At 63.4% G+C, this 25,366-nt stretch overlaps 1 protein-coding gene across 1 annotated transcript; it reads right to left on the bottom strand.

Moving 5' to 3' along the window:
• Positions 1-3: 3 nt before the first annotated feature.
• On the bottom strand, positions 4-25,282 carry LOC135174015 (fructose-bisphosphate aldolase A-like; the record flags this gene model as incomplete). Its single annotated transcript, XM_064141257.1, is given in 7 exon segments — positions 4-111; positions 9,838-9,921; positions 13,929-14,089; positions 21,234-21,288; positions 21,789-21,890; positions 21,892-22,001; positions 25,126-25,282. Coding segments are annotated over 7 exon segments (729 nt in total), but the record flags the coding sequence as incomplete, so codon positions are not given.
• Between the last annotated feature and the right edge of the window lie 84 nt (positions 25,283-25,366).

Raw genomic sequence — 25,366 nt, 5'->3', positions numbered from 1 at the left:
GATGAACTTGTTGGCACAGGCGTGCCCAGCCGTGACCATGTTGGGCTTCAGCAGGGTGCCCTCCAGGTACACGTGGTGGTCGCTCAGGGCCTTGTAGACAGCTGCCAGGACCTGCAGGGGGCAGGGTGGGCACCGAGGTGGGCATCAGAGTGGGCACAGAGGGTGTTAAAGTGGGTAGAGAGGGCATTAAAGTGGGCACAGAGGGCATTGAAGTGGGTGTGAGGCAGCTGGAGGGGCTCAGGAGGGCACTCAGGGTCTTGGACATAGGTGCCAGGACCTGCAGGAGGCAGGGTGGGCACCGAGGTGGGCATCAGAGTGGGCACAGAGGGTGTTAAAGTGGGCACAGAGGGAGTTTAAGTGGGTAGAAAGGGTATCAAAGTGGGTGTGGAGGGCAGGGAGAGGCTCAGGAGGGCACTCAGGGGCTTGGACACAGGTGCCAGGACCTGCAGGGGGCAGGGTGGGCACCGAGGTGGGCATCAGAGTGGGCACCGAGGGTGTTAAAGTGGGTAGAGAGGGCATTAAAGTGGGCACAGAGGGCATTGAAGTGGGTGTGAGGCAGCTGGAGGGGCTCAGGAGGGCACTCAGGGTCTTGGACACAGGTGCCAGGACCTGCAGGGGGCAGGGTGGGCACTGGGGTGGGCATCAAAGTGGGCACAGAGGGCATCAAAGTGGGTAGAGAGGGCATTGAAGTGGGTAGAGAGGGCATTAAAGTGGGTGTGGAGGGCAGGGAGAGGCTCAGGAGGGCACTCAGGGTCTTGGACACAGGTGCCAGGACCTGCAGGGGGCATGGTGGGCACCGAGGTGGGCATCAGAGTGGGCACAGAGGGTGTTAAAGTGGGTACAGAGGGCATTAAAGTGGGTAGAGAGGGCATTAAAGTGGGTAGAGAGGGCATTAAAGTGGGCACAGAGGGCATTGAAGTGGGTGTGGAGGGCAGGGAGGGGCTCAGGAGGGCACTCAGGGTCTTGGACACAGGTGCCAGGACCTGCAGGAGGCATGGTGGGCACCGGGGTGGGCATCAGAGTGGGCACAGAGGGTGTTAAAGTGGGCACAGAGGGCATCAAAGTGGGTAGAGAGGGCATCAAAGTGGGTGTGGAGGGCAGGGAGAGGCTCAGGAGGGCACTCAGGGTCTTGGACACAGGTGCCAGGACCTGCAGGAGGCATGGTGGGCACCGAGGTGGGCATCAGAGTGGGCACAGAGGGCATCAAAGTGGGCACAGAGGGTGTTAAAGTGGGTAGAGAGGGCACTAGGGTGGGTGTGGAGGGCAGGGAGAGGCTCAGGAGGGCACTCAGGGGCTTGGACACAGGTGCCAGGACCTGCAGGAGGCAGGGTGGGCACCGGGGTGGGCATCAGAGTGGGCACAGAGGGCATCAAAGTGGGTAGAGAGGGCATTAAAGTGGGTATGAGGCAGCTGGAGGGGCTCAGGAGGGCACTCAGGGCCTTGTAGACAGCTGCCAGGACCTGCAGGGGGCATGGTGGGCACCAGGGTGGGCATCAGAGTGGGCACAGAGGGTGTTAAAGTGGGCACAGAGGGTGTTAAAGTGGGTAGAGAGGGCACTAGGGTGGGTAGAGAGGGCATTAAAGTGGGTGTGGAGGGCAGGGAGGGGCTCAGGAGGGCACTCAGGGCCTTGGACACAGGTGCCAGCACCTGCAGGGGGCATGGTGGGCACTGAGGTGGGCATCAGAGTGGGCACAGAGGGTGTTAAAGTGGGTACAGAGGGAGTTTAAGTGGGTAGAAAGGGCATCAAAGTGGGTGTGGAGGGCAGGGAGAGGCTCAGGAGGGCACTCAGGGTCTTGGACACAGGTGCCAGGACCTGCAGGAGGCATGGTGGGCACCGAGGTGGGCATCAGAGTGGGCACAGAGGGCATCAAAGTGGGCACAGAGGGTGTTAAAGTGGGTAGAGAGGGCACTAGGGTGGGTGTGGAGGGCAGGGAGAGGCTCAGGAGGGCACTCAGGGGCTTGGACACAGGTGCCAGGACCTGCAGGGGGCAGGGTGGGCACCGGGGTGGGCATCAGAGTGGGCACAGAGGGTGTTAAAGTGGGCACAGAGGGCATTAAAGTGGGTAGAGAGGGCATTAAAGTGGGTAGAGAGGGCATTAAAGTGGGCACAGAGGGCATTGAAGTGGGTGTGAGGCAGCTGGAGGGGCTCAGGAGGGCACTCAGGGTCTTGGACACAGGTGCCAGGACCTGCAGGAGGCAGGGTGGGCACCGAGGTGGGCATCAGAGTGGGCACTGAGGGTGTTAAAGTGGGCACAGAGGGCATTAAAGTGGGTAGAGAGGGCATTAAAGTGGGTAGAGAGGGCATTGAAGTGGGCACAGAGGGCATTGAAGTGGGTGTGAGGCAGCTGGAGGGGCTCAGGAGGGCACTCAGGGCCTTGGACACAGGTGCCAGGACCTGCAGGAGGCAGGGTGGGCACCGAGGTGGGCATCAGAGTGGGCACAGAGGGTGTTAAAGTGGGCACAGAGGGAGTTTAAGTGGGTAGAAAGGGCATCAAAGTGGGTGTGGAGGGCAGGGAGGGGCTCAGGAGGGCACTCAGGGTCTTGGACACAGGTGCCAGGACCTGCAGGGGGCAGGGTGGGCACCGGGGTGGGCATCAGAGTGGGCACAGAGGGTGTTAAAGTGGGTACAGAGGGCATCAAAGTGGGTAGAGAGGGCATTAAAGTGGGTAGAGAGGGCACTAGGGTGGGTGTGGAGGGCAGGGAGAGGCTCAGGAGGGCACTCAGGGTCTTGGACACAGGTGCCAGGACCTGCAGGAGGCATGGTGGGCACTGGGGTGGGCATCAGAGTGGGCACTGAGGGCGTCAAAGTGGGCACAGAGGGTGTTAAAGTGGGTAGAAAGGGCATCAAAGTGGGTGTGGAGGGCAGGCAGAGGCTCAGGAGGGCACTCAGGGCCTTGGACACAGGTGCCAGGACCTGCAGGGGGCAGGGTGGGCACCGGGGTGGGCATCAGAGTGGGCACAGAGGGTGTTAAAGTGGGCACAGAGGGCATTAAAGTGGGTAGAGAGGGCATTAAAGTGGGTAGAGAGGGCATTAAAGTGGGCACAGAGGGCATTGAAGTGGGTGTGAGGCAGCTGGAGGGGCTCAGGAGGGCACTCAGGGCCTTGGACACAGGTGCCAGGACCTGCAGGGGGCAGGGTGGGCACCGGGGTGGGCATCAAAGTGGGCACTGAGGGTGTTAAAGTGGGCACAGAGGGCATTAAAGTGGGTAGAGAGGGCACTAGGGTGGGTGTGGAGGGCAGGGAGGGGCTCAGGATGGCACTCAGGGTCTTGGACACAGGTGCCAGGACCTGCAGGGGGCAGGGTGGGCACCGAGGTGGGCATCAAAGTGGGTACTGAGGGTGTTAAAGTGGGCACAGAGGGCATTAAAGTGGGTAGAGAGGGCATTAAAGTGGGTGTGAGGCAGCTGGAGGGGCAGGGAGGGGCTCAGGAGGGCACTCAGGGTCTTGGACAGAGCTGCCAGCACCAGCAGGGGGCATGGTGGGCACCAAGGTGGGCATCAGAGTGGGCACAGAGGGTGTTAAAGTGGGCACAGAGGGCATTAAAGTGGGTAGAGAGGGCATTAAAGTGGGCACAGAGGGCATTGAAGTGGGTATGAGGCAGCTGGAGGGGCTCAGGAGGGCACTCAGGGTCTTGGACACAGGTGCCAGGACCTGCAGGGGGCATGGTGGGCACCGAGGTGGGCATCAAAGTGGGCACAGAGGGCATCAAAGTGGGTAGAGAGGGCATTGAAGTGGGTAGAGAGGGCATTAAAGTGGGTGTGGAGGGCAGGGAGAGGCTCAGGAGGGCACTCAGGGTCTTGGACACAGGTGCCAGGACCTGCAGGGGGCATGGTGGGCACTGGGGTGGGCATCAGAGTGGGCACTGAGGGCATCAAAGTGGGTGCAGAGGGTGTTAAAGTGGGTAGAGAGGGCATTAAAGTGGGTAGAGAGGGCATCAAAGAGGGTGTGAGGCAGCTGGAGGGGCTCAGGAGGGCACTCAGGGTCTTGTAGACAGCTGCCAGCACCTGCAGGGGGCATGGTGGGCACCGAGGTGGGCATCAGAGTGGGCACAGAGGGCATCAAAGTGGGCACAGAGGGCGCTAAAGTGGGTAGAGAGGGCACTAGGGTGGGTGTGGAGGGCAGGGAGGGGCTCAGGAGGGCACTCAGGGTCTTGTAGACAGCTGCCAGCACCTGCAGGGGGCATGGTGGGCATCGAGGTGGGCATCAAAGTGGGCACAGAGGGCATCAAAGTGGGCACAGAGGGCATTAAAGTGGGCGCAGAGGGCATTAAAGTCGGCACTGAGGGCACTAGGGTGGGTGTGGAGGGCAGGGAGGGGCTCAGGAGGGCACTCAGGGTCTTGGACACAGCTGCCAGGACCTGCAGGGGGCAGGGTGGGCACCGAGGTGGGCATCAAAGTGGGCACAGAGGGCGTCAAAGTGGGTAGAGAGGGCATTAAAGTGGGTAGAGAGGGCACTAGGGTGGGTGTGGAGGGCAGGGAGGGGCTCAGGAGGGCACTCAGGGTATTGTAGACAGCTGGCAGGACCTGCAGGGGGCATGGTGGGCACCAAGGTGGGCATCAAAGTGGGCACAGAGGGCGTCAAAGTGGGCACAGAGGGCGCTAAAGTGGGTAGAGAGGGCATTAAAGTGGGTAGAGAGAGCATTAAAGTGGGTATGAGGCAGCTGGAGGGGCTCAGGAGGGCACTCAGGGTCTTGGACACAGGTGCCAGGACCTGCAGGGGGCATGGTGGGCACCGGGGTGGGCATCAGAGTGGGCACAGAGGGCATCAAAGTGGGCACTGAGGGTGTTAAAGTGGGTGCAGAGGGCATTAAAGTGGGTATGAGGCAGCTGGAGGGGCTCAAGAGGGCACTCAGGGTCTTGGACACAGCTGCCAGCACCTGCAGGGGGCATGGTGGGCACTGGGGTGGGCATCAAAGTGGGCACAGAGGGTGTTAAAGTGGGCACAGAGGGCATTGAAGTGGGTGTGAGGCAGCTGGAGGGGCAGGGAGAGGCTCAGGATGGCACTCAGGGTCTTGGACACAGGTGCCAGGACCTGCAGGGGGCAGGGTGGGCACCGAGGTGGGCATCAGAGTGGGCACAGAGGGTGTTAAAGTGGGTAGAGAGGGCATTGAAGTGGGTAGAGAGGGCATTAAAGTGGGTATGAGGCAGCTGGAGGGGCTCAGGAGGGCACTCAGGGTCTTGGACACAGGTGCCAGGACCTGCAGGGAGCATGGTGGGCACCGGGGTGGGCATCAGAGTGGGCACTGAGGGCGTCAAAGTGGGCACAGAGGGCATCAAAGTGGGCACAGAGGGCATTAAAGTGGGTAGAGGGGCATTAAAGTGGGTAGAGAGGGCACTAGGGTGGGTGTGGAGGGCAGGGAGGGGCTCAGGAGGGCACTCAGAGTCTTGCACACAGGTGCCAGCACCTGCAGGGGGCATGGTGGGCACCAGGGTGGGCATCAGAGTGGGCACAGAGGGCATCAAAGTGGGTATGGGGGCAGCTGGAGAGGGGTGGATGGCACTAGGGTGGGTGTGGAGGGCAGGGAGGGGCTCAGGAGGGCACTCAGGGCCTTGTAGACTGCTGCCAGCACCTGCAGGGGGCATGGTGGGCACCGGAGTGGGCATCAAAGTGGGCACAGAGGGCATCAAAGTGGGCACAGAGGGAGTTAAAGTGAGCACAGAGGGCATCAAAGTGGGTAGAGAGGGCATCAAAGTGGGTGTGAGGCAGCTGGAGGGGCAGGGAGGGGCTCAGGAGGGCACTCAGGGTCTTGGACACAGCTGGCAGGACCTGCAGGGGGCATGGTGGGCACCGAGGTGGGCATCAAAGTGGGCACAGAGGGCATCAAAGTGGGCACCGAGGACGTCAAAGTGGGCACAGAGGGCATCAAAGTGGGTAGAGAGGGCACTAGGGTGGGTGTGGAGGGCAGGGAGAGGCTCAGGAGGGCACTCAGGGTCTTGGACACAGCTGGCAGGACCTGCAGGGGGCATGGTGGGCACCGAGGTGGGCATCAAAGTGGGCACAGAGGGCATTAAAGTGGGCACAGAGGGAGTTTAAGTGGGCACAGAGGGCATTAAAGTGGGTATGAGGCAGCTGGAGGGGCTCAGGAGGGCACTCAGGGTCTTGGACACAGCTGCCAGCACCAGCAGGGGGCACGGTGGGCACCGGGGTGGGCATCAGAGTGGGCACAGAGGGCACCAAAGTGGGTGTGAGGCAGCTGGAGGGGCAGGGAGGGGCTCAGGAGGGCACTCAGGGCCTTGGACACAGCTGCCAGGACCTGCAGGGGGCATGGTGGGCACCGGGGTGGGCATCAGAGTGGGCACAGAGGGCATCAAAGTGGGTAGAGAGGGCATTAAAGTGGGTATGGGGGCAGCTGGAGAGGGGTGGATGGCACTAGGGTGGGTGTGGAGGGCAGGGAGGAGCTCAGGAGGGCACTCAGGGCCTTGGACAGAGCTGCCAGCACCAGCAGGGGGCATGGTGGGCACCGAGGTGGGCATCAGAGTGGGCACAGAGGGTGTTAAAGTGGGCACAGAGGGTGTTAAAGTGGGCACAGAGGGCATTAAAGTGGGTAGAGAGGGCACTAGGGTGGGTGTGGAGGGCAGGGAGAGGCTCAGGAGGGCACTCAGGGCATTGTAGACAGCTGGCAGGACCTGCAGGGGGCATGGTGGGCACCGAGGTGGGCATCAGAGTGGGCACAGAGGGAGTCAAAGTGGGTGCAGAGGGCATTAAAGTGGGCACAGAGGGTGTTAAAGTGGGTAGAGAGGGCACTAGGGTGGGTGTGAGGCAGCTGGAGGGGCAGGGAGGGGCTCAGGAGGGCACTCAGGGTCTTGGACACAGGTGCCAGGACCTGCAGGGGGCATGGTGGGCACCAGGGTGGGCATCAGAGTGGGCACAGAGGGTGTTAAAGTGGGCACAGAGGGCATTAAAGTGGGCACAGAGGGCATTGAAGTGGGTGTGAGGCAGCTGGAGGGGCTCAGGAGGCACTCAGGGCCTTGGACACAGGTGCCAGGACCTGCAGGAGGCAGGGTGGGCACCGAGGTGGGCATCAGAGTGGGCACTGAGGGCATCAAAGTGGGCACAGAGGGTGTTAAAGTGGGTAGAGAGGGCACTAGGGTGGGTGTGGAGGGCAGGGAGAGGCTCAGGAGGGCACTCAGGGTCTTGGACACAGGTGCCAGCACCTGCAGGGGGCAGGGTGGGCACTGGGGTGGGCATCAAAGTGGGCACAGAGGGAGTCAAAGTGGGCACAGAGGGCATCAAAGTGGGCACAGAGGGCGTTAAAGTGGGTAGAGAGGGCACTAGGGTGGGTGTGGAGGGCAGGGAGGGGCTCAGGAGGGCACTCAGGGCCTTGTAGACAGCTGGCAGGACCTGCAGGGGGCATGGTGGGCACCGAGGTGGGCATCAAAGTGGGCACAGAGGGCATCAAAGTGGGCACAGAGGGCGCTAAAGTGGGTAGAGAGGGCACTAGGGTGGGTGTGGAGGGCAGGGAGGGGCTGAGGAGGGCACTCAGGGCCTTGTAGACTGCTGCCAGCACCTGCAGGGGGCATGGTGGGCATCGAGGTGGGCATCAAAGTGGGCACAGAGGGCGTTAAAGTGAGCACAGAGGGCATCAAAGTGGGTAGAGAGGGCATCAAAGTGGGTGTGAGGCAGCTGGAGGGGCAGGGAGGGGCTCAGGAGGGCACTCAGGGTCTTGGACACAGCTGCCAGGACCTGCAGGGGGCAGGGTGAGCACCGGGGTGGGCATCAAAGTGGGCACTGAGGGTGTTAAAGTGGGCACAGAGGGCATTAAAGTGGGCACAGAGGGCATTGAAGTGGGTATGAGGCAGCTGGAGGGGCTCAGGAGGGCACTCAGGGCCTTGGACACAGGTGCCAGGACCTGCAGGGGGCATGGTGGGCACCAGGGTGGGCATCAAAGTGGGCATAGAGGGCATCAAAGTGGGTGCAGAGGGTGTTAAAGTGGGTAGAGAGGGCATTAAAGTGGGTGTGAGGCAGCTGGAGGGGCAGGGAGGGGCTCAGGAGGGCACTCAGGGTCTTGGACACAGGTGCCAGGACCTGCAGGAGGCATGGTGGGCACTGGGGTGGGCACCAAGGTGGGCACAGAGGGCATCAAAGTGGGTGCAGAGGGTGTTAAAGTGGGTAGAGAGGGCACTAAAGTGGGTAGAGAGGGCACTAGGGTGGGTGTGGAGGGCAGGGAGGGGCTCAGGAGGGCACTCAGGGCCTTGGACACAGCTGCCAGCACCTGCAGGGGGCATGGTGGGCACTGGGGTGGGCATCAAAGTGGGCACCGAGGGCGTCAAAGTGGGCACAGAGGGCGCTAAAGTGGGTAGAGAGGGCATCAAAGTGGGTAGAGAGGGCACTAGGGTGGGTGTGGAGGGCAGGGAGGGGCTCAGGAGGGCACTCAGGGCCTTGCACACAGCTGCCAGGACCTGCAGGGGGCACGGTGGGCACGGGGGTGGGCATCAGAGTGGGCACAGAGGGTGTTAAAGTGGGTAGAGAGGGCATTAAAGTGGGTGTGGAGGGCAGGGAGGGGCTCAGGAGGGCACTCAGGGTCTTGGACACAGGTGCCAGGACCTGCAGGAGGCATGGTGGGCACCGGGGTGGGCATCAGAGTGGGCACAGAGGGCATCAAAGTGGGTATGGGGGCAGCTGGAGAGGGGTGGATGGCACTAGGTTGGGTGTGGAGGGCAGGGAGGGGCTCAGGAGGGCACTCAGGGTCTTGGACACAGGTGCCAGGACCTGCAGGGGGCATGGTGGGCACCGGGGTGGGCATCAGAGTGGGCACTGAGGGCGTTAAAGTGGGTAGAGAGGGCATTGAAGTGGGTAGAGAGGGCATTAAAGTGGGTGTGAGGCAGCTGGAGGGGCAGGGAGAGGCTCAGGAGGGCACTCAGGGTCTTGGACACAGCTGCCAGGACCTGCAGGGGGCAGGGTGGGCACCGAGGTGGGCATCAAAGTGGGCACAGAGGGCGTCAAAGTGGGTAGAGAGGGCATTAAAGTGGGTAGAGAGGGCACTAGGGTGGGTGTGGAGGGCAGGGAGGGGCTCAGGAGGGCACTCAGGGTATTGTAGACAGCTGGCAGGACCTGCAGGGGGCATGGTGGGCACCGAGGTGGGCATCAAAGTGGGCACAGAGGGTGTTAAAGTGGGCACAGAGGGCATTGAAGTGGGTGTGAGGCAGCTGGAGGGGCAGGGAGGGGCAGGGAGGGGCTCAGGAGGGCACTCAGGGTATTGTAGACAGCTGGCAGGACCTGCAGGGGGCATGGTGGGCACCGGGGTGGGCATCAGAGTGGGCACAGAGGGTGTTAAAGTGGGCACAGAGGGTGTTAAAGTGGGCACAGAGGGCATTAAAGTGGGTAGAGAGGGCATTAAAGTGGGCACAGAGGGCATTGAAGTGGGTGTGAGGCAGCTGGAGGGGCTCAGGAGGGCACTCAGGGCCTTGCACACAGCTGCCAGGACCTGCAGGGGGCATGGTGGGCACCGGGGTGGGCATCAAAGTGGGTACTGAGGGTGTTAAAGTGGGCACAGAGGGCATTAAAGTGGGTAGAGAGGGCACTAGGGTGGGTAGAGAGGGCATTAAAGTGGGTGTGTGGCAGCTGGAGGGGCAGGGAGGGGCTCAGGAGGGCACTCAGGGTCTTGGACACAGGTGCCAGGACCTGCAGGGGGCATGGTGGGCACCGAGGTGGGCATCAAAGTGGGCACAGAGGGCATCAAAGTGGGTGCAGAGGGCATCAAAGTGGGTAGAGAGGGCACTAGGTTGGGTGTGGAGGGCAGGGAGGGGCTCAGGAGGGCACTCAGGGCCTTGCACACAGCTGCCAGCACCTGCAGGGGGCACAGTGGGCACCAAGGTGGGCACCAAGGTGGGCACCAACCTTCTCAGTCACATACTGGCAGGTCTTCAGGTCGTGGTCCCCATCGGGCAGGATCTCAGGCTCCACGATGGGCACGATGCCATTCTGGGGGGGGGGCAGGGGGCAGTGGGCACAGCTGGCACCACCTCCTGCCAGCTGGCACCAGCCCCACCCCCCTAGGTGCCACCCAAGGCCAGCTGGGTGCCCCCAACCCCCTCTAGATGCCACCCAATGCCACTTAGGTGCCCTCAACCCCCTCCTAGATGCCCTCAGCCCCCTCTAGATGCCACCCAATGCCACTTAGGTGCCCACAACCCCCTCTAGATGCCACCCAATGCCACTTAGGTGCCCACAACCCCCTCTAGATGCCACCCAATGCCACTTGGGTGCCCACAACCCCCTCCTAGATGCCACCCAATGCCACTTGGGTGCCCACAACCCCCTCTAGATGCCACCCAATGCCACCTGGGTGCCCACAACCCCCTCTAGATGCCACCCAATGCCACTTAGGTGCCCACAACCCCCTCTTAGATGCCACCCAATGCCACCTGGGTGCCCACAACCTCCTCTAGATGCCACCCAATGCCACTTAGGTGCCCCCAACCCCCTCTAGATGCCACCCAATGCCACTTAGGTGCCCTCAACCCCCTCTAGATGCCACCCAGTGCCACTTAGGTGCCCTCAACCCCCTCTAGATGCCACCCAATGCCACTTAGGTGCCCTCAACCCCCTCTGGATGCCACCCAATGCCACTTAGGTGCCCTCAACCCCCTCTGGATGCCACCCAATGCCACTTGGGTGCCCTCAACCCCCTCCTAGATGCCCTCAACCCCCTCCTAGATGCCCTCAACCCCCTCTGGATGCCACCCAGTGCCACTTAGGTGCCCTCAACCCCCTCCTAGATGCCCTCAACCCCCTCTTGATGCCACCCAATGCCACTCAGGTGCCCTCAACCCCCTCTAGATGCCCTCAACTCCCTCTTGATGCCACCCAATGCCACTTAGGTGCCCACAACCCCCTCTATATGCCACCCAGTGCCACTTAGGTGCCCTCAACCCCCTCCTAGATGCCCTCAACCCCCTCTTGATGCCACCCAATGCCACTCAGGTGCCCTCAACCCCCTCTAGATGCCCTCAACTCCCTCTTGATGCCACCCAATGCCACCTGGGTGCCCACAACCCCCTCTAGATGCCACCCAATGCCACTCAGGTGCCCACAACCCCCTCCCAGATGCCACCCAATGCCACTCAGGTGCCCTCAACCTCCTCCTAGATGCCCTCAACCCCCTCTAGGTGCCACCCAATGCCACCTGGGTGCCCTCAACCCCCTCTAGATGCCACCCAATGCCACCTGGGTGCCCACAACCCCCTTCTAGATGCCACCCAAGGCCACTTAGGTGCCCACAACCCCCTCCTAGATGCCACCCAAGGCCACTTAGGTGCCCTCAACCCCCTCTAGATGCCACCCAATGCCACTCAGGTGCCCTCAACCTCCTCCTAGATGCCCTCAACCCCCTCTAGATGCCACCCAATGCCACTTAGGTGCCCTCAACCCCCTCCTAGATGCCCTCAACTCCCTCTTGATGCCACCCAGTGCCACTTAGGTGCCCACAACCCCCTCTAGATGCCACCCAATGCCACTTAGGTGCCCTCAACCCCCTCTAGATGCCACCCAATGCCACTCAGGTGCCCTCAACCTCCTCCTAGATGCCCTCAACTCCCTCTAGATGCCACCCAATGCCACTTAGGTGCCCTCAACCCCCTCCTAGATGCCCTCAACCCCCTCTAGATGCCACCCAATGCCACTCAGGTGCCCTCAACCCCCTCCTAGATGCCCTCAACCCCCTCTAGGTGCCACCCAATGCCACTTAGGTGCCCTCAACCCCCTCTAGATGCCACCCAATGCCACTTAGGTGCCCTCAACCCCCTCTAGATGCCACCCAAGCCCACTTAGGTGCCCTCAACCCCCTCCTAGATGCCCTCAACCCCCTCTAGATGCCACCCAGTGCCACTCAGGTGCCCTCAACCCCCTCCTAGATGCCCCCAACCCCCTCTAGATGCCACCCAATGCCACTTGGGTGTCCCCAACCCCCTCTAGATGCCACCCAAGCCCACTTAGGTGCCTACAACCCCCTCTAGATGCCACCCAATGCCACTCAGCTGCCCCCAACCCCCTCCTAGATGCCCTCAACCCCCTCAAGATGCCACCCAAGCCCATTTAGGTGCCCACAACCCCCTCTAGATGCCCTCAACTCCCTCCTAGATGCCCTCAACCCCCTCTAGATGCCACCCAGTGCCACTCAGGTGCCCTCAACCCCCTCCTAGATGCCCTCAACCCCCTCTAGATGCCACCCAGTGCCACTCAGGTGCCCTCAACCCCCTCCTAGATGCCCCCAACTCCCTCTAGATGCCACCCAATGCCACCTGGGTGCCCACAACCCCCTCTAGATGCCACCCAATGCCACTCAGGTGCCCACAACCCCCTCCCAGATGCCACCCAATGCCACTCAGGTGCCCTCAACCTCCTCCTAGATGCCCTCAACCCCCTCTAGGTGCCACCCAATGCCACCTGGGTGCCCACAACCTCCTCTAGATGCCACCCAAGCCCACTTAGGTGCCCACAAACCCTTCTAGATGCCACCCAAGGCCACTTAGGTGCCCTCAACCCCCTCTAGATGCCACCCAATGCCACTCAGGTGCCCACAACCTCCTCCTAGATGCCCTCAACTCCCTCTTGATGCCACCCAATGCCACTTAGGTGCCCTCAACCCCCTCTAGATGCCACCCAAGCCCACTTAGGTGCCCTCAACCCCCTCCTAGATGCCCTCAACCCCCTCTAGATGCCACCCAAGCCCACTTAGGTGCCCTTAACCCCCTCCTAGATGCCACCCAAGCCCCTCTAGATGCCACCCAAGCCCACTTAGGTGCCCACAACCCCCTCTAGATGCCCTCAACCCCCTCCTAGATGCCCTCAACCCCCTCTAGATGCCACCCAATGCCACTCAGGTGCCCTCAACCTCCTCCTAGATGCCCTCAACCCCCTCCTAGATGCCACCCAATGCCACTCAGCTGCCCCCAACCCCCTCTAGATGCCCTCAACCCCCTCCTAGATGCCCTCAACCCCCTCCTAGATGCCACCCAATGCCACTCAGCTGCCCCCAACCCCCTCCTAGATGCCCTCAACCCCCTCTAGATGCCACCCAATGCCACTTAGGTGCCCCCAACCCCCTCTAGATGCCCTCAACCCCCTCTAGATGCCACCCAATGCCACTCAGCTGCCCCCAACCCCCTCCTAGATGCCCTCAACCCCCTCTAGATGCCACCCAATGCCACTCAGCTGCCCCCAACCCCCTCTAGATGCCCTCAACCCCCTCCTAGATGCCCTCAACCCCCTCTAGATGCCCACAACCCCCTCTAGCTGCCACCCAAGCCCACTTAGGTGCCCACAACCCCCTCTAGATGCCCTCAACCCCCTCCTAGATGCCCTCAACCCCCTCCTAGATGCCACCCAATGCCACTCAGCTGCCCCCAACCCCCTCCTAGATGCCCTCAACCCCCTCCTAGATGCCACCCAATGCCACTTAGGTGCCCCCAACCCCCTCTAGATGCCACCCAATGCCACTTAGGTGCCCCCAACCCCCTCCTAGATGCCACCCAATGCCACTCAGCTGCCCCCAACCCCCTCTAGATGCCCTCAACCCCCTCTAGATGCCACCCAATGCCACTCAGCTGCCCACAACCCCCTCTAGATGCCACCCAATGCCACTTAGGTGCCCTCAACCCCCTCTAGATGCCACCCAAGGCCACTTAGGTGCCCACAGCCCCCTCTAGATGCCACCCAATGCCACTTAGGTGCCCTCAACCCCCTCTAGATGCCACCCAATGCCACTCAGCTGCCCACAACCCCCTCTAGATGCCACCCAATGCCACCTGGGTGCCCTCAACCCCCTCTAGATGCCACCCAATGCCACTCAGCTGCCCCCTACCCCCTCCTACCTGCCCACGATCCCCTCCTTACCGCCCCCAACCCTCTCTTCCCCACCCCCAACCCCCTCTAGCTGCCACCCCACGCCCCCTGGGCACCCTCCAGTGCCCCCCCCAAGGTGCCCAGACCTGCTGGCAGATGCTGGCATAGCGTGCCAGGACGTTGGCATTCTCCAGCACTGCCAGCCTGGAGGGGGTGCGGGGCCCAATGCGGAGCACGCAGCGCCACTTGGCAAAGTCAGCTCCATCCTTCTTGTACTGGGCACAGCGCTCCATCAGCCCGTCCAGGCCTGGCACAGGGGGCACAGAGGGCATGGGGAAGGCTCAGAGAGGCTCTGTGGGCGCTGGCAGCTCGGCCAGGCCTGGCACAGAGGGCACAGAGGGCACAGAGGGCAGAGCGAGCGCAGGACGGCTTCGGTTTGGGGTGGCAGCAGCACAGACAGGGAGGGCATAGGGGCACAGAGGGCACAGAAGAGGGCAGAGAGGGCATAGAAGAGGGCAGAGAGACTCTCTCTGGGCTCTATCAGCCCTGCCAGGCCTGGCACAGAGGGCACAGAGAGCATAGAAGGGGCACAGAGGGCACAGGGCGGAGGCAGCGGCAGTGCCGCTCTGGGGTGCAGCACAGACAGAGCTGGCACAGAGGGCACAGAGACTCTCTCTGGGCTCCATCAGCCCGTCCAGGCCTGGCACAGGGGGCACAGGGGGCATGGGGAAGGCTCACAGAGGCTCTGTGGGCGCTGGCAGCTTGGCCAGGCCTGGCACAGAGGGCACAGAGGGCACAGAGGGCACAGGACGGAGGCAGCGACAGTGCCGCTCTGGGGTGCAGCACAGACAGAGCTGGCACAGAGGGCACAGAGGGCACAGAAGAGGGCAGAGAGGGCACAGAAGAGGGCACAGAGACTCTCTCTGGGCTTTATCAGCCCTGCCAGGCCTGGCACAGAGGGCATAGAAGGGGCACAGAGGGCACAGGGCGGAGGCAGCGACAGTGGCGCTCTGGGGTGCAGCACAGACAGGGCTGGCACAGAGGGCACAGAGACTCTCTCTGGGCTCTATCAGCCCGTCCAGGCCTGGCACAGGGGGCACAGAGGGCATGGGGAAGGCTCAGAGAGGCTCTGTGGGCGCTGGCAGCTCGGCCAGGCCTGGCACAGAGGGCACAGAGGGCACAGAGGGCAGAGCGAGCGCAGGACGGAGGCAGCGACAGTGGCGCTCTGGGGTGCAGCACAGACAGAGCTGGCACAGAGGGCACAGAGGGCACAGAAGAGGGCAGAGAGGGCACAGAGACTCTGCCTGGGCTCTATCTGCCCTGCCAGGCCTGGCACAGAGGGCACAGAGGGCATAGAAGGGGCACAAAGGGCACAGAGGGCACAGGACGGAGGCAGCGACAGTGCCGCTCTGGGGTGCAGCACAGACAGAGCTGGCACAGAGGGCACAGAGGGCACAGAAGAGGGCAGAGAGGGCACAGAAGAGGGCACAGAGACTCTGTCTGGGCTCTGGCAGCCCTGCCAGGCCTGGCACAGAGGGCACAGAGGGCATAGAAGGGGCACAAAGGGCACAGAGGGCACAGGACGGAGGCAGCGACAGTGCCGCTCTGGGGTGCAGCACAGACAGAGCTGGCACAGAGGGCACAGAAGAGGGCACAGAGGGCACAGAAGAGGGCAGAGAGACTCTGTCTGAACTCCATCAGCCCTGCCAGGCCTGGCACAGGGGGCATAGAGGGCACAGGGGGCATAGAAGTGGCACAGAGGGCACAGAGGGCACAGGAAGGAGGCAGCGATGGCTTCGCTCTGGGGTACAGCACAGACAGGGCTGGCACAGAGGGCACAGAGGGCACAGAAGAGGGCACAGAGGGCATAGAAGAGGGCACAGAGACTCTGTCTGGGCTCTGTCAGCCCTGCCAGGCCTGGCACAGGGGGCATAGAGAGCACAGAGGGCATAGAAGGGGCACAGAGGGCACAGAGGGCACAGGACGGAGGCAGCGACAGTGCCGCTCTGGGGTACAGCACAGACAGGGCTGGCACAGAGGGCACAGAGGGCACAGAAGAGGGCAGAGAGGGCACAGAAGAGGGCAGAGAGACTCTGTCTGGGCTCTATCAGCCCTGCCAGGCCTGGCACAGGGGGCATAGAGGGCACAGAGGGCATAGAAGGGGCACAGAGGGCACAGGACAGAGGCAGCGACAGTGCCACTCTGGGGTACAGCACAGACAGGGCTGGCACAGAGGGCACAGAGGGCACAGAAGAGGGCAGAGAGGGCACAGAGACTCTGCCTGGGCTCTATCAGCCCTGCCAGGCCTGGCTCAAGGGGCACAGAGGGCACAGAGGGCACAGGACAGAGGCAGCGATGGCTTCGCTCTGGGGTACAGCACAGACAGGGCTGGCACAGAGGGCACAGAGGGCACAGAAGAGGGCACAGAAGAGGGCAGAGAGGGCACAGAAGAAGGCACAGAGACTCTCTCTGAGCTCTATCAGCCCTGCCAGGCCTGGCACAGGGGGCATAGAGGGCACAGGGGGCATAGAAGTGGCACAGAGGGCACAGAGGGCACAAAGGGCATAGAAGGGGCACAGAGGGCACAGAGGGCACAGGACAGAAGCAGCGATGGCTTCGCTCTGGGGTGCAGCACAGACAGGGCTGGCACAGAGGGCACAGAGGGCATAGAAGTGGCACAGAGGGCACAGAGGGCACAGAGGGCACAGGACGGAGGCAGCGACAGTGCCGCTCTGGGGTGCAGCACAGACAGGGCTGGCACAGAGGGCACAGAGACTCTCTCTGGGCTCCATCAGCCCGTCCAGGCCTGGCACAGGGGGCACAGAGGGCATGGGGAAGGCTCAGAGAGGCTCTGTGGGCGCTGGCAGCTCGGCCAGGCCTGGCACAGAGGGCACAGAGGGCACAGAGGGCAGAGCGAGCGCAGGACGGAGGCAGCGACGGATTCGGTTTGGGGTGCAGCAGAGACAGAGCTGGCACAGAGGGCACAGAGGGCACAGAAGAGGGCAGAGAGGGCACAGAGACTCTGCCTGGGCTCTATGTGCCCTGCCAGGCCTGGCACAAGGGGCATAGAGAGCACAGAGGGCATAGAAGGGGCACAGAGGGCACAGAGGGCACAGGACGGAGGCAGCGACAGTGCCGCTCTGGGGTGCAGCACAGACAGAGCTGGTACAGAGGGCACAGAGGGCACAGAAGAGGGCAGAGAGGGCACAGAAGAGGGCACAGAGACTCTGTCTGGGCTCTATCAGCCCTGCCAGGCCTGGCACAGAGGGCACAGAGGGCATAGAAGGGGCACAGAGGGCACAGGATGGAGGCAGCGACAGTGGCGCTCTGGGGTGCAGCACAGACAGAGCTGGCACAGAGGGCACAGAGACTCTCTCTGGGCTCCATCAGCCCGTCCAGGCCTGGCACAGGGGGCACAGAGGGCATGGGGAAGGCTCAGAGAGGCTCTGTGGGCGGTGGCAGCTCGGCCAGGCCTGGCACAGAGGGCACAGAGGGCAGAGCGAGCGCAGGACGGAGGCAGCGACAGTGGCGCTCTGGGGTGCAGCAGAGACAGAGCTGGCACAGAGGGCACAGAAGAGGGCAGAGAGGGCACAGAAGAGGGCACAGAGACTCTGTCTGGGCTCTGGCAGCCCTGCCAGGCCTGGCACAAGGGGCATAGAGGGCACAGAGGGCATAGAAGGGGCACAGAGGGCACAGAGGGCAGAGCGAGCGCAGGACGGAGGCAGCGACAGTGGCGCTCTGGGGTGCAGCACAGACAGGGAGGGCATAGGGGCACAGAGGGCACAGAAGAGGGCAGAGAGGGCACAGAGACTCTGTCTGGGCTCTCTCAGCCCTGCCAGGCCTGGCACAAGGGGCATAGAGAGCACAGAGGGCATAGAAGTGGCACAGAGGGCACAGAGGGCACAGGACGGAGGCAGCGACAGTGGCGCTCTGGGGTGCAGCACAGACAGAGCTGGCACAGAGGGCACAGAGAGCACAGAAGAGGGCAGAGAGGGCATAGAAGAGGGCACAGAGACTCTCTCTGGGCTCTATCTGCCCTGCCAGGCCTGGCACAGAGGGCACAGAGGGCACAGAGGGCACAGAGGGCATAGAAGGGGCACAGAGGGCACAGGAAGGAGGCAGCGACAGTGGCGCTCTGGGGTGCAGCACAGACAGAGCTGGCACAGAGGGCACAGAGACTCTCTCTGGGCTCCATCAGCCCGTCCAGGCCTGGCACAGGGGGCACAGAGGGCATGGGGAAGGCTCACAGAGGCTCTGTGGGCGCTGGCAGCTCGGCCAGGCCTGGCACAGAGGGCACAGAGGGCACAGAGGGCACAGGACGGAGGCAGCGACAGAGGCGCTCTGGGGTGCAGCACAGACAGAGCTGGCACAGAGGGCACAGAGGGCACAGAAGAGGGCAGAGAGGGCACAGAGACTCTGTCTGGGCTCTGTCAGCCCTGCCAGGCCTGGCACAGAGGGTACAGAGGGCACAGGGGGCATAGAAGGGGCACAAAGGGCACAGAGGGCACAGGACGGAGGCAGCGACAGTGCCGCTCTGGGGTGCAGCACAGACAGAGCTGGCACAGAGGGCACAGAAGAGGGCACAGAGGGCACAGAAGAGGGCAGAGAGACTCTGTCTGAACTCCATCAGCCCTGCCAGGCCTGGCACAAGGGGCACAGAGGGCACAGGGGGCATAGAAGGGGCACAGAGGGCACAGGGCGGAGGCAGCGACAGTGGCGCTCTGGGGTGCAGCACAGACAGAGCTGGTACAGAGGGCACAGAAGAGGGCACAGAGACTCTCTCTGGGCTCTATCAGCCCTGCCAGGCCTGGCACAGAGGGCACAGAGAGCATAGAAGGGGCACAGAGAGCACAGAAGGGGCACAGAGGGCACAGGGCGGAGGCAGCGACAGTGCCGCTCTGGGGTGCAGCACAGACAGGGCTGGCACAGAGGGCACAGAGACTCTCTCTGGGCTCCATCAGCCCGTCCAGGCCTGGCACAGGGGGCACAGAGGGCATGGGGAAGGCTCAGAGAGGCTCTGTGGGCGCTGGCAGCTCGGCCAGGCCTGGCACAGAGGGCACAGAGGGCACAGAGGGCACAGGACGGAGGCAGCGACAGTGGCGCTCTGGGGTGCAGCAGAGACAGAGCTGGCACAGAGGGCACAGAAGAGGGCAGAGAGGGCACAGAAGAAGGCACAGAGACTCTGTCTGGGCTCTGTCAGCCCTGCCAGGCCTGGCACAGAGGGTACAGAGGGCCCAGGGGGCATAGAAGGGGCACAAAGGGCACAGAGGGCACAGGACGGAGGCAGCGACAGTGCCGCTCTGGGGTGCAGCACAGACAGAGCTGGCACAGAGGGCACAGAAGAGGGCAGAGAGGGCACAGAAGAGGGCAGAGAGACTCTGTCTGGGCTCTGGCAGCCCTGCCAGGCCTGGCACAAGGGGCATAGAGGGCACAGAGGGCATAGAAGTGGCACAGAGGGCACAGAGGGCACAGGACGGAGGCAGCGACAGTGGCGCTCTGGGGTGCAGCACAGACAGAGCTGGCACAGAGGGCACAGAGGGCACAGAAGAGGGCAGAGAGGGCACAGAAGAGGGCACAGAGACTCTCTCTGAGCTCTATCAGCCCTGCCAGGCCTGGCACAGAGGGCACAGAGAGCATAAAAGGGGCACAGAGAGCACAGAAGGGGCACAGAGGGCACAGGACAGAGGCAGCGACAGTGGCGCTCTGGGGTGCAGCACAGACAGAGCTGGCACAGAGGGCACAGAGACTCTCTCTGGGCTCCATCAGCCCGTCCAGGCCTGGCACAGGGGGCACAGAGGGCATGGGGAAGGCTCAGAGAGGCTCTGTGGGCGCTGGCAGCTCGGCCAGGCCTGGCACAGAGGGCACAGAGGGCACAGAGGGCACAGGACGGAGGCAGCGACAGTGGCGCTCTGGGGTGCAGCACAGACAGGGCTTGTACAGAGGGCACAGAGGGCACAGAAGAGGGCAGAGAGGGCACAGAGACTCTGCCTGGGCTCTATCTGCCCTGCCAGGCCTGGCACAAGGGGCATAGAGGGCACAGGGGGCATAGAAGGGGCACAAAGGGCACAGAGGGCACAGGACGGAGGCAGCGACAGTGCCGCTCTGGGGTGCAGCAGAGACAGGGCTGGCACAGAGGGCACAGAGGGCACAGAAGAGGGCAGAGAGGGCACAGAGACTCTGCCTGGGCTCTGGCAGCCCTGCCAGGCCTGGCACAAGGGGCATAGAGGGCACAGAGGGCATAGAAGTGGCACAGAGGGCACAGAGGGCACAGGACGGAGGCAGCGACAGTGCCGCTCTGGGGTGCAGCACAGACAGAGCTGGCACAGAGGGCACAGAGGGCACAGAAGAGGGCACAGAGGGCACAGAAGAGGGCAGAGAGACTCTGTCTGGGCTCTATCAGCCCTGCCAGGCCTGGCACAGAGGGCACAGAGGGCATAGAAGGGGGCATAGAAGGGGCACAGAGGGCACAGGACGGAGGCAGCGACAGTGGCGCTCTGGGGTGCAGCACAGACAGGGCTGGCACAGAGGGCACAGAGACTCTCTCTGGGCTCCATCAGCCCGTCCAGGCCTGGCACAGGGGGCACAGAGGGCATGGGGAAGGCTCACAGAGGCTCTGTGGGCGCTGGCAGCTCGGCCAGGCCTGGCACAGAGGGCACAGAGGGCACAGAGGGCAGAGCGAGCGCAGGACGGAGGCAGCGACAGTGGCGCTCTGGGGTGCAGCACAGACAGAGCTGGTACAGAGGGCACAGAAGAGGGCACAAAGGGCATAGAAGAGGGCACAGAGACTCTGTCTGGGCTCTGGCAGCCCTGCCAGGCCTGGCACAGGGGGCATAGAGAGCACAGAGGGCATAGAAGTGGCACAGAGGGCACAGAGGGCACAGGACGGAGGCAGCGATGGCTTCGCTCTGGGGTACAGCACAGACAGGGCTGGCACAGAGGGCACAGAGGGCACAGAAGAGGGCAGAGAGGGCACAGAAGAGGGCACAGAGACTCTCTCTGGGCTTTATCAGCCCTGCCAGGCCTGGCACAGAGGGCACAGAGAGCATAGAAGGGGCACAGAGAGCACAGAAGGGGCACAGAGGGCACAGGGCGGAGGCAGCGACAGTGCCGCTCTGGGGTGCAGCACAGACAGGGCTGGCACAGAGGGCACAGAGACTCTCTCTGGGCTCTATCAGCCCTGCCAGGCCTGGCACAGAGGGCACAGAGAGCATAGAAGGGGCACAGAGGGCACAGAAGAGGGCACAGAGACTCTCTCTGGGCTCTATCAGCCCATCCAGGCCTGGCACAGTGGGCACAGAGGGCATGAGGATGGACCAAAGGCTCCCCTCTAGTGCCAAGGCCAAAGCCACTCTGCTGGCACCAAGGCCATGATGGTGGCAGTTTGGGGACCCCCCTTGAGCACCCACCCAGTGCCCACCCCAGTGCCCATCCCAGTGCCCTCTGCCACTTACCCTGGGTGGTCGTCTCGCCCTCGGTGCCAGCCAGGGGCACCACTCCCTTGTCAACCTGGGGACAGCCACCAAAGGTCACCAAATGCCACCCAATGGGCACCAAATGCCCACCCAAAGGGCACCAAACGCCCCCCAATGGGCACCAAACACCCCCAATGGGCACCAAACACCCCCCAATGAGCACCAAACGCCCCCCAATGGGTACCAAACGCCCCCCAATGGCCACCAAACGCCCCCCAATGGCCACCAAACACCCCCAATGGGCACCAAACACCCCCAATGGGCACCAAACACCCCCAAAGGGCACCAAACGCCCCTCAATGGGCACCAAACACCCCCAATGGGCACCAAACGCCCCCAAAGGGCACCAAACGCCCCCCAATGGCCACCAAACGCCCCCAATGGGCACCAAACGCCCCCCAATGGCCACCAAACACCGCCAATGGCCGCCAAACGCCCCCCAATGGCCACCAAACGCCCCCCCAATGGCCACCAAACGTGAGTCAGCGCTTGGGCGTGTCCGGGCGTGTCCCTGCCCCTCCCCATCCTCCTCACCTTGATGCCCACCAGGGCCCCCTTGGCCTTGATGACCTCGGGGAAGGTCCTGCCGTCGTCGGCCTTCTGGTAGAGGGTCTCGTGGAAGAGGATGACCCCCCCCCAGGCAGGGGTCCACGCGGCTGTCGGCGGTGAAGAGCAGCTGCCGGTACCAGCGCCGGTTCTCCTCCGTGTTCTCCGCCCCCACCGAGCTCAGCCGCTTGGCGATGCTGCCTGGGGGGGGGGGGGGGGGGAGGAGAGGCGCTCAGGGCCGGCGCGGGCCGGTACGGAGCGGTACGGGTGGGTACGGAGCGGTACGGGTGGGTACGGAGCGGTACGGGTGGGTATGGACTGGTATGGGTCAGTATGGACTGGTATGGGTCGGTATGGACCGGTACGGGTGGGTATGGAGCGGTACGGGTGGGTATGGACTGGTATGGGTCAGTATGGACTGGTATGGGTCGGTATGGACCGGTACGGGTGGGTATGGAGCGGTACGGGTGGGTATGGAGCGGTACGGGTGGGTACGGACCGGTACGGGTGGGTACGGACCGGTATGGGTCAGTATGGACCGGTATGGGTGGGTACGGACCGGTACGGGTGGGTATGGACCAGTACGGGTCGGTATGGACTGGTATGGGTGGGTACAGGTGGGTACGGACCGGTACGGGTGGGTATGGACCGGTATGGGTGGGTACGGACTGGTATGGGTCGGTACGGACTGGTATGGGTCAGTATGGACCGGTACGGGTGGGTACGGACCGGTACGGGTGGGTATGGACCGGTACGGGTGGGTACGGACCGGTACGGGTGGGTACGGACCGGTACGGGTGGGTATGGACCGGTACGGGTCGGTATGGACCGGTCCGGGTCGGTCTGGAGCGGTACAGCACGAGGCTGACCCACACAGAGCAGCACTGACTGGTATGGACTGGTTTGGACCGGTCTGGAGCGGTACAGCACAAGGCTGACCCACATAGAGCAGTAAGGACTGGTATGGACTGGTTTGGACCGGTCTGGAGCGGTACAGCACAAGCCTGACCCACATAGAGCTGCACTGACCAGTACAGACCGGTACAGACTGGTACAGACCGGTCTGGAGCAGTACAGCACCAGATTGACCCTCATAGAGCAGTACAGACTGGTACAGACCGGTTCGGGCTGGTACAGACCGGTTCGGGCTGGTGCAGACCGGTTCGGGCTGGTACAGACCGGTCTGGAGCGGTGCAGCACCAGACTGACCCACGTAGAGCATCACTGACCAGTACAGACCAGTACAGACCGGTACGGACCGGTCCAGAGCGGTACGGCACGAGGCTGACCCACACAGAGCAGCCCTGACCGGTACAGACCGGTATAAGTTAGTGCTAACCAGTATAAGCCAGCACTAACCACTCCCAACCAGTCCAAACCAGACCAGTACTAACCAGTCCCAACCAGTGCCAACCACTCCAAACCAGTCCCAACCACTCCAAACCAGTGCTAACCACTCCAAACCAGTCCCAACCAGTCCCAACCACTCCAAACCAGTGCTAACCACTCCAAACCAGTCCCAACCAGTGCCAACCACTCCAAACCAGTCCCAACCACTCCAAACCAGTGCTAACCACTCCAAACCAGTCCCAACCAGTGCCAACCACTCCAAACCAGTCCCAACCACTCCAAACCAGTGCTAACCACTCCAAACCAGTCCCAACCAGTGCCAACCACTCCAAACCAGTCCCAACCAGTGCCAACCACTCCAAACCAATGCTAACCACTCCAAACCAATCCCAAACCAGTCCCAACCAGTACAAACCAATGCTAACCACTCCAAACCAGTCCCAACCACTCCAAACCAGTGCTGACCAGTCCTGACCAATACTAACCACTCCAAACCAGTCCCGACCAGTCCCAAACAAGCCAGTCCCAACCACTCCAAACCACTCCCAACCAGTACAAACCAGTGCTAACCACTCCCAACCAGTCCCAACCACTCCAAACCAGTACAAACCAATGCTAACCAGTCCCAACCAGTACGCACCAGTGCTAACCACTCCAAACCACTCCAAACCAGTGCTAACCACTCCAAACCAGTACAAACCAGTGCTAACCACTCCAAACCACTCCAAACCAGTCCAAACCAGTACAAACCAGTGCTAACCACTCCAAACCAGTCCAAACCAGTGCTAACCACTCCAAACCACTCCCAACCAATGCCAACCACTCCAAACCAGTACAAACCAGTGCTAACCACTCCAAACCAGTGCTAACCACTCCCAACCAGTACAAACCAGTGCCCCTCGACCCCCTCCCACCCTCTCCCGCCACCCCCACGACCCCCTCCCAGCCCCTCCCGTCGCACCCTAACCCCCTTCCGTCGCCCCCCGACCCCCTCCCGACCCCTCCCACCCCCTCCCGACCCCCTCCCATCCCCTCCCGTCGAACCCTAACCCCCACCTGGCCCCTCCCGACCCCCTCCCGGTACCCCCCGACCCCCACCCGACCCCCTCCCATCCCCTCCCATCGCCCCCCGACCCCCTCCCGTCGCACCCTAACCCCATCCCGACCCCTCCCGACCCCCTCCCGTCGCCCCCTAACCCCCTCCCATCCCCCCCCAAACCCCTCCCGATACCCCCCGACCCCCTCCCCTCCCCTCCCGTCGCACCCTAACCCCCTCCCGTCGCACCCCGACCCCCTCCCACCCCCTCCCGCCGCCCCCCGGGGCCCGCTCCCGTCGCACCCTAACCCCCTCAGGCGCCTCCGGACCCCCCCCCGACCCCCCCCCGACCCCCTCCCATCCCCTCCCGTCGCACCCTAACCCCATCCCGACCCCTCCCGACCCCCTCCCGTCGCACCCTAACGCCCTCAGGCGCCCCCCGACGCCCTCCCACCCCCTCCCGTCGCCCCCCGACCCCCTCCCGACCCCCTCCCGTCCCCCTCCCAACCCCCTCCCGACCCCCTCGACCCCCTCCCGACCCCCTCCCAGCCACTCCCGTCGCCCCCTAACCCCCTCCCATCCCCCCCCAAACCCCTCCCGGTACCCCTCGCCCCCCTCCCATCCTCTCCCATCGCCCCCTAACCCCCTCCCATCCCCTCCAAACCCCTCCCGGTACCCCCCAACCCCCTCCCATCCCCTCCCGCCGCACCCTAACCCCCTCCCGTCGCCCCCCGATCCCCTCCCATCCCCTCCCGCCGCACCCTAACCCCCTCCCATCGCCCCCCGATCCCCTCCCATCCCCTCCCGCCGCACCCTAACCCCCTCCCGACCCCTCCCGACCCCCTCCCACCCCCTCCCGCCGCCCCCGGGCCCGCTCCCGTCGCACCCTAACCCTCTCCCGCCCCCCTCCCTCCGCCGCCGCCCCCCGGGGCCCCTCACCGGTGGACTCGTCGGCCGCCAGGATGCCCTTGCCGGGGGCCACGATGCGCTGGGCGATGGTCGCCAGCTCCTGCTTCTGCTCGGGGCTCAGCGCTGCCACCGGCGCCATGGCTGCGGCCTGCCGGGGGAGACGGCGGAAGTGACGTCAGCGCCGGCCGCACGGCGACGTCACGCAGGCGGCACGGCGACGTCAGCGCGTAAAGCATGGCGACGTCAGCGCGTACGGCACGGCGACGTCAGC

The sequence above is a fragment of the Pogoniulus pusillus genome, unplaced genomic scaffold (genome assembly GCF_015220805.1).
Source record: "Pogoniulus pusillus isolate bPogPus1 unplaced genomic scaffold, bPogPus1.pri scaffold_221_arrow_ctg1, whole genome shotgun sequence".
Taxonomy (NCBI): domain Eukaryota; kingdom Metazoa; phylum Chordata; class Aves; order Piciformes; family Lybiidae; genus Pogoniulus; species Pogoniulus pusillus.
This window is presented reverse-complemented; position numbering and strand designations above follow the sequence as displayed.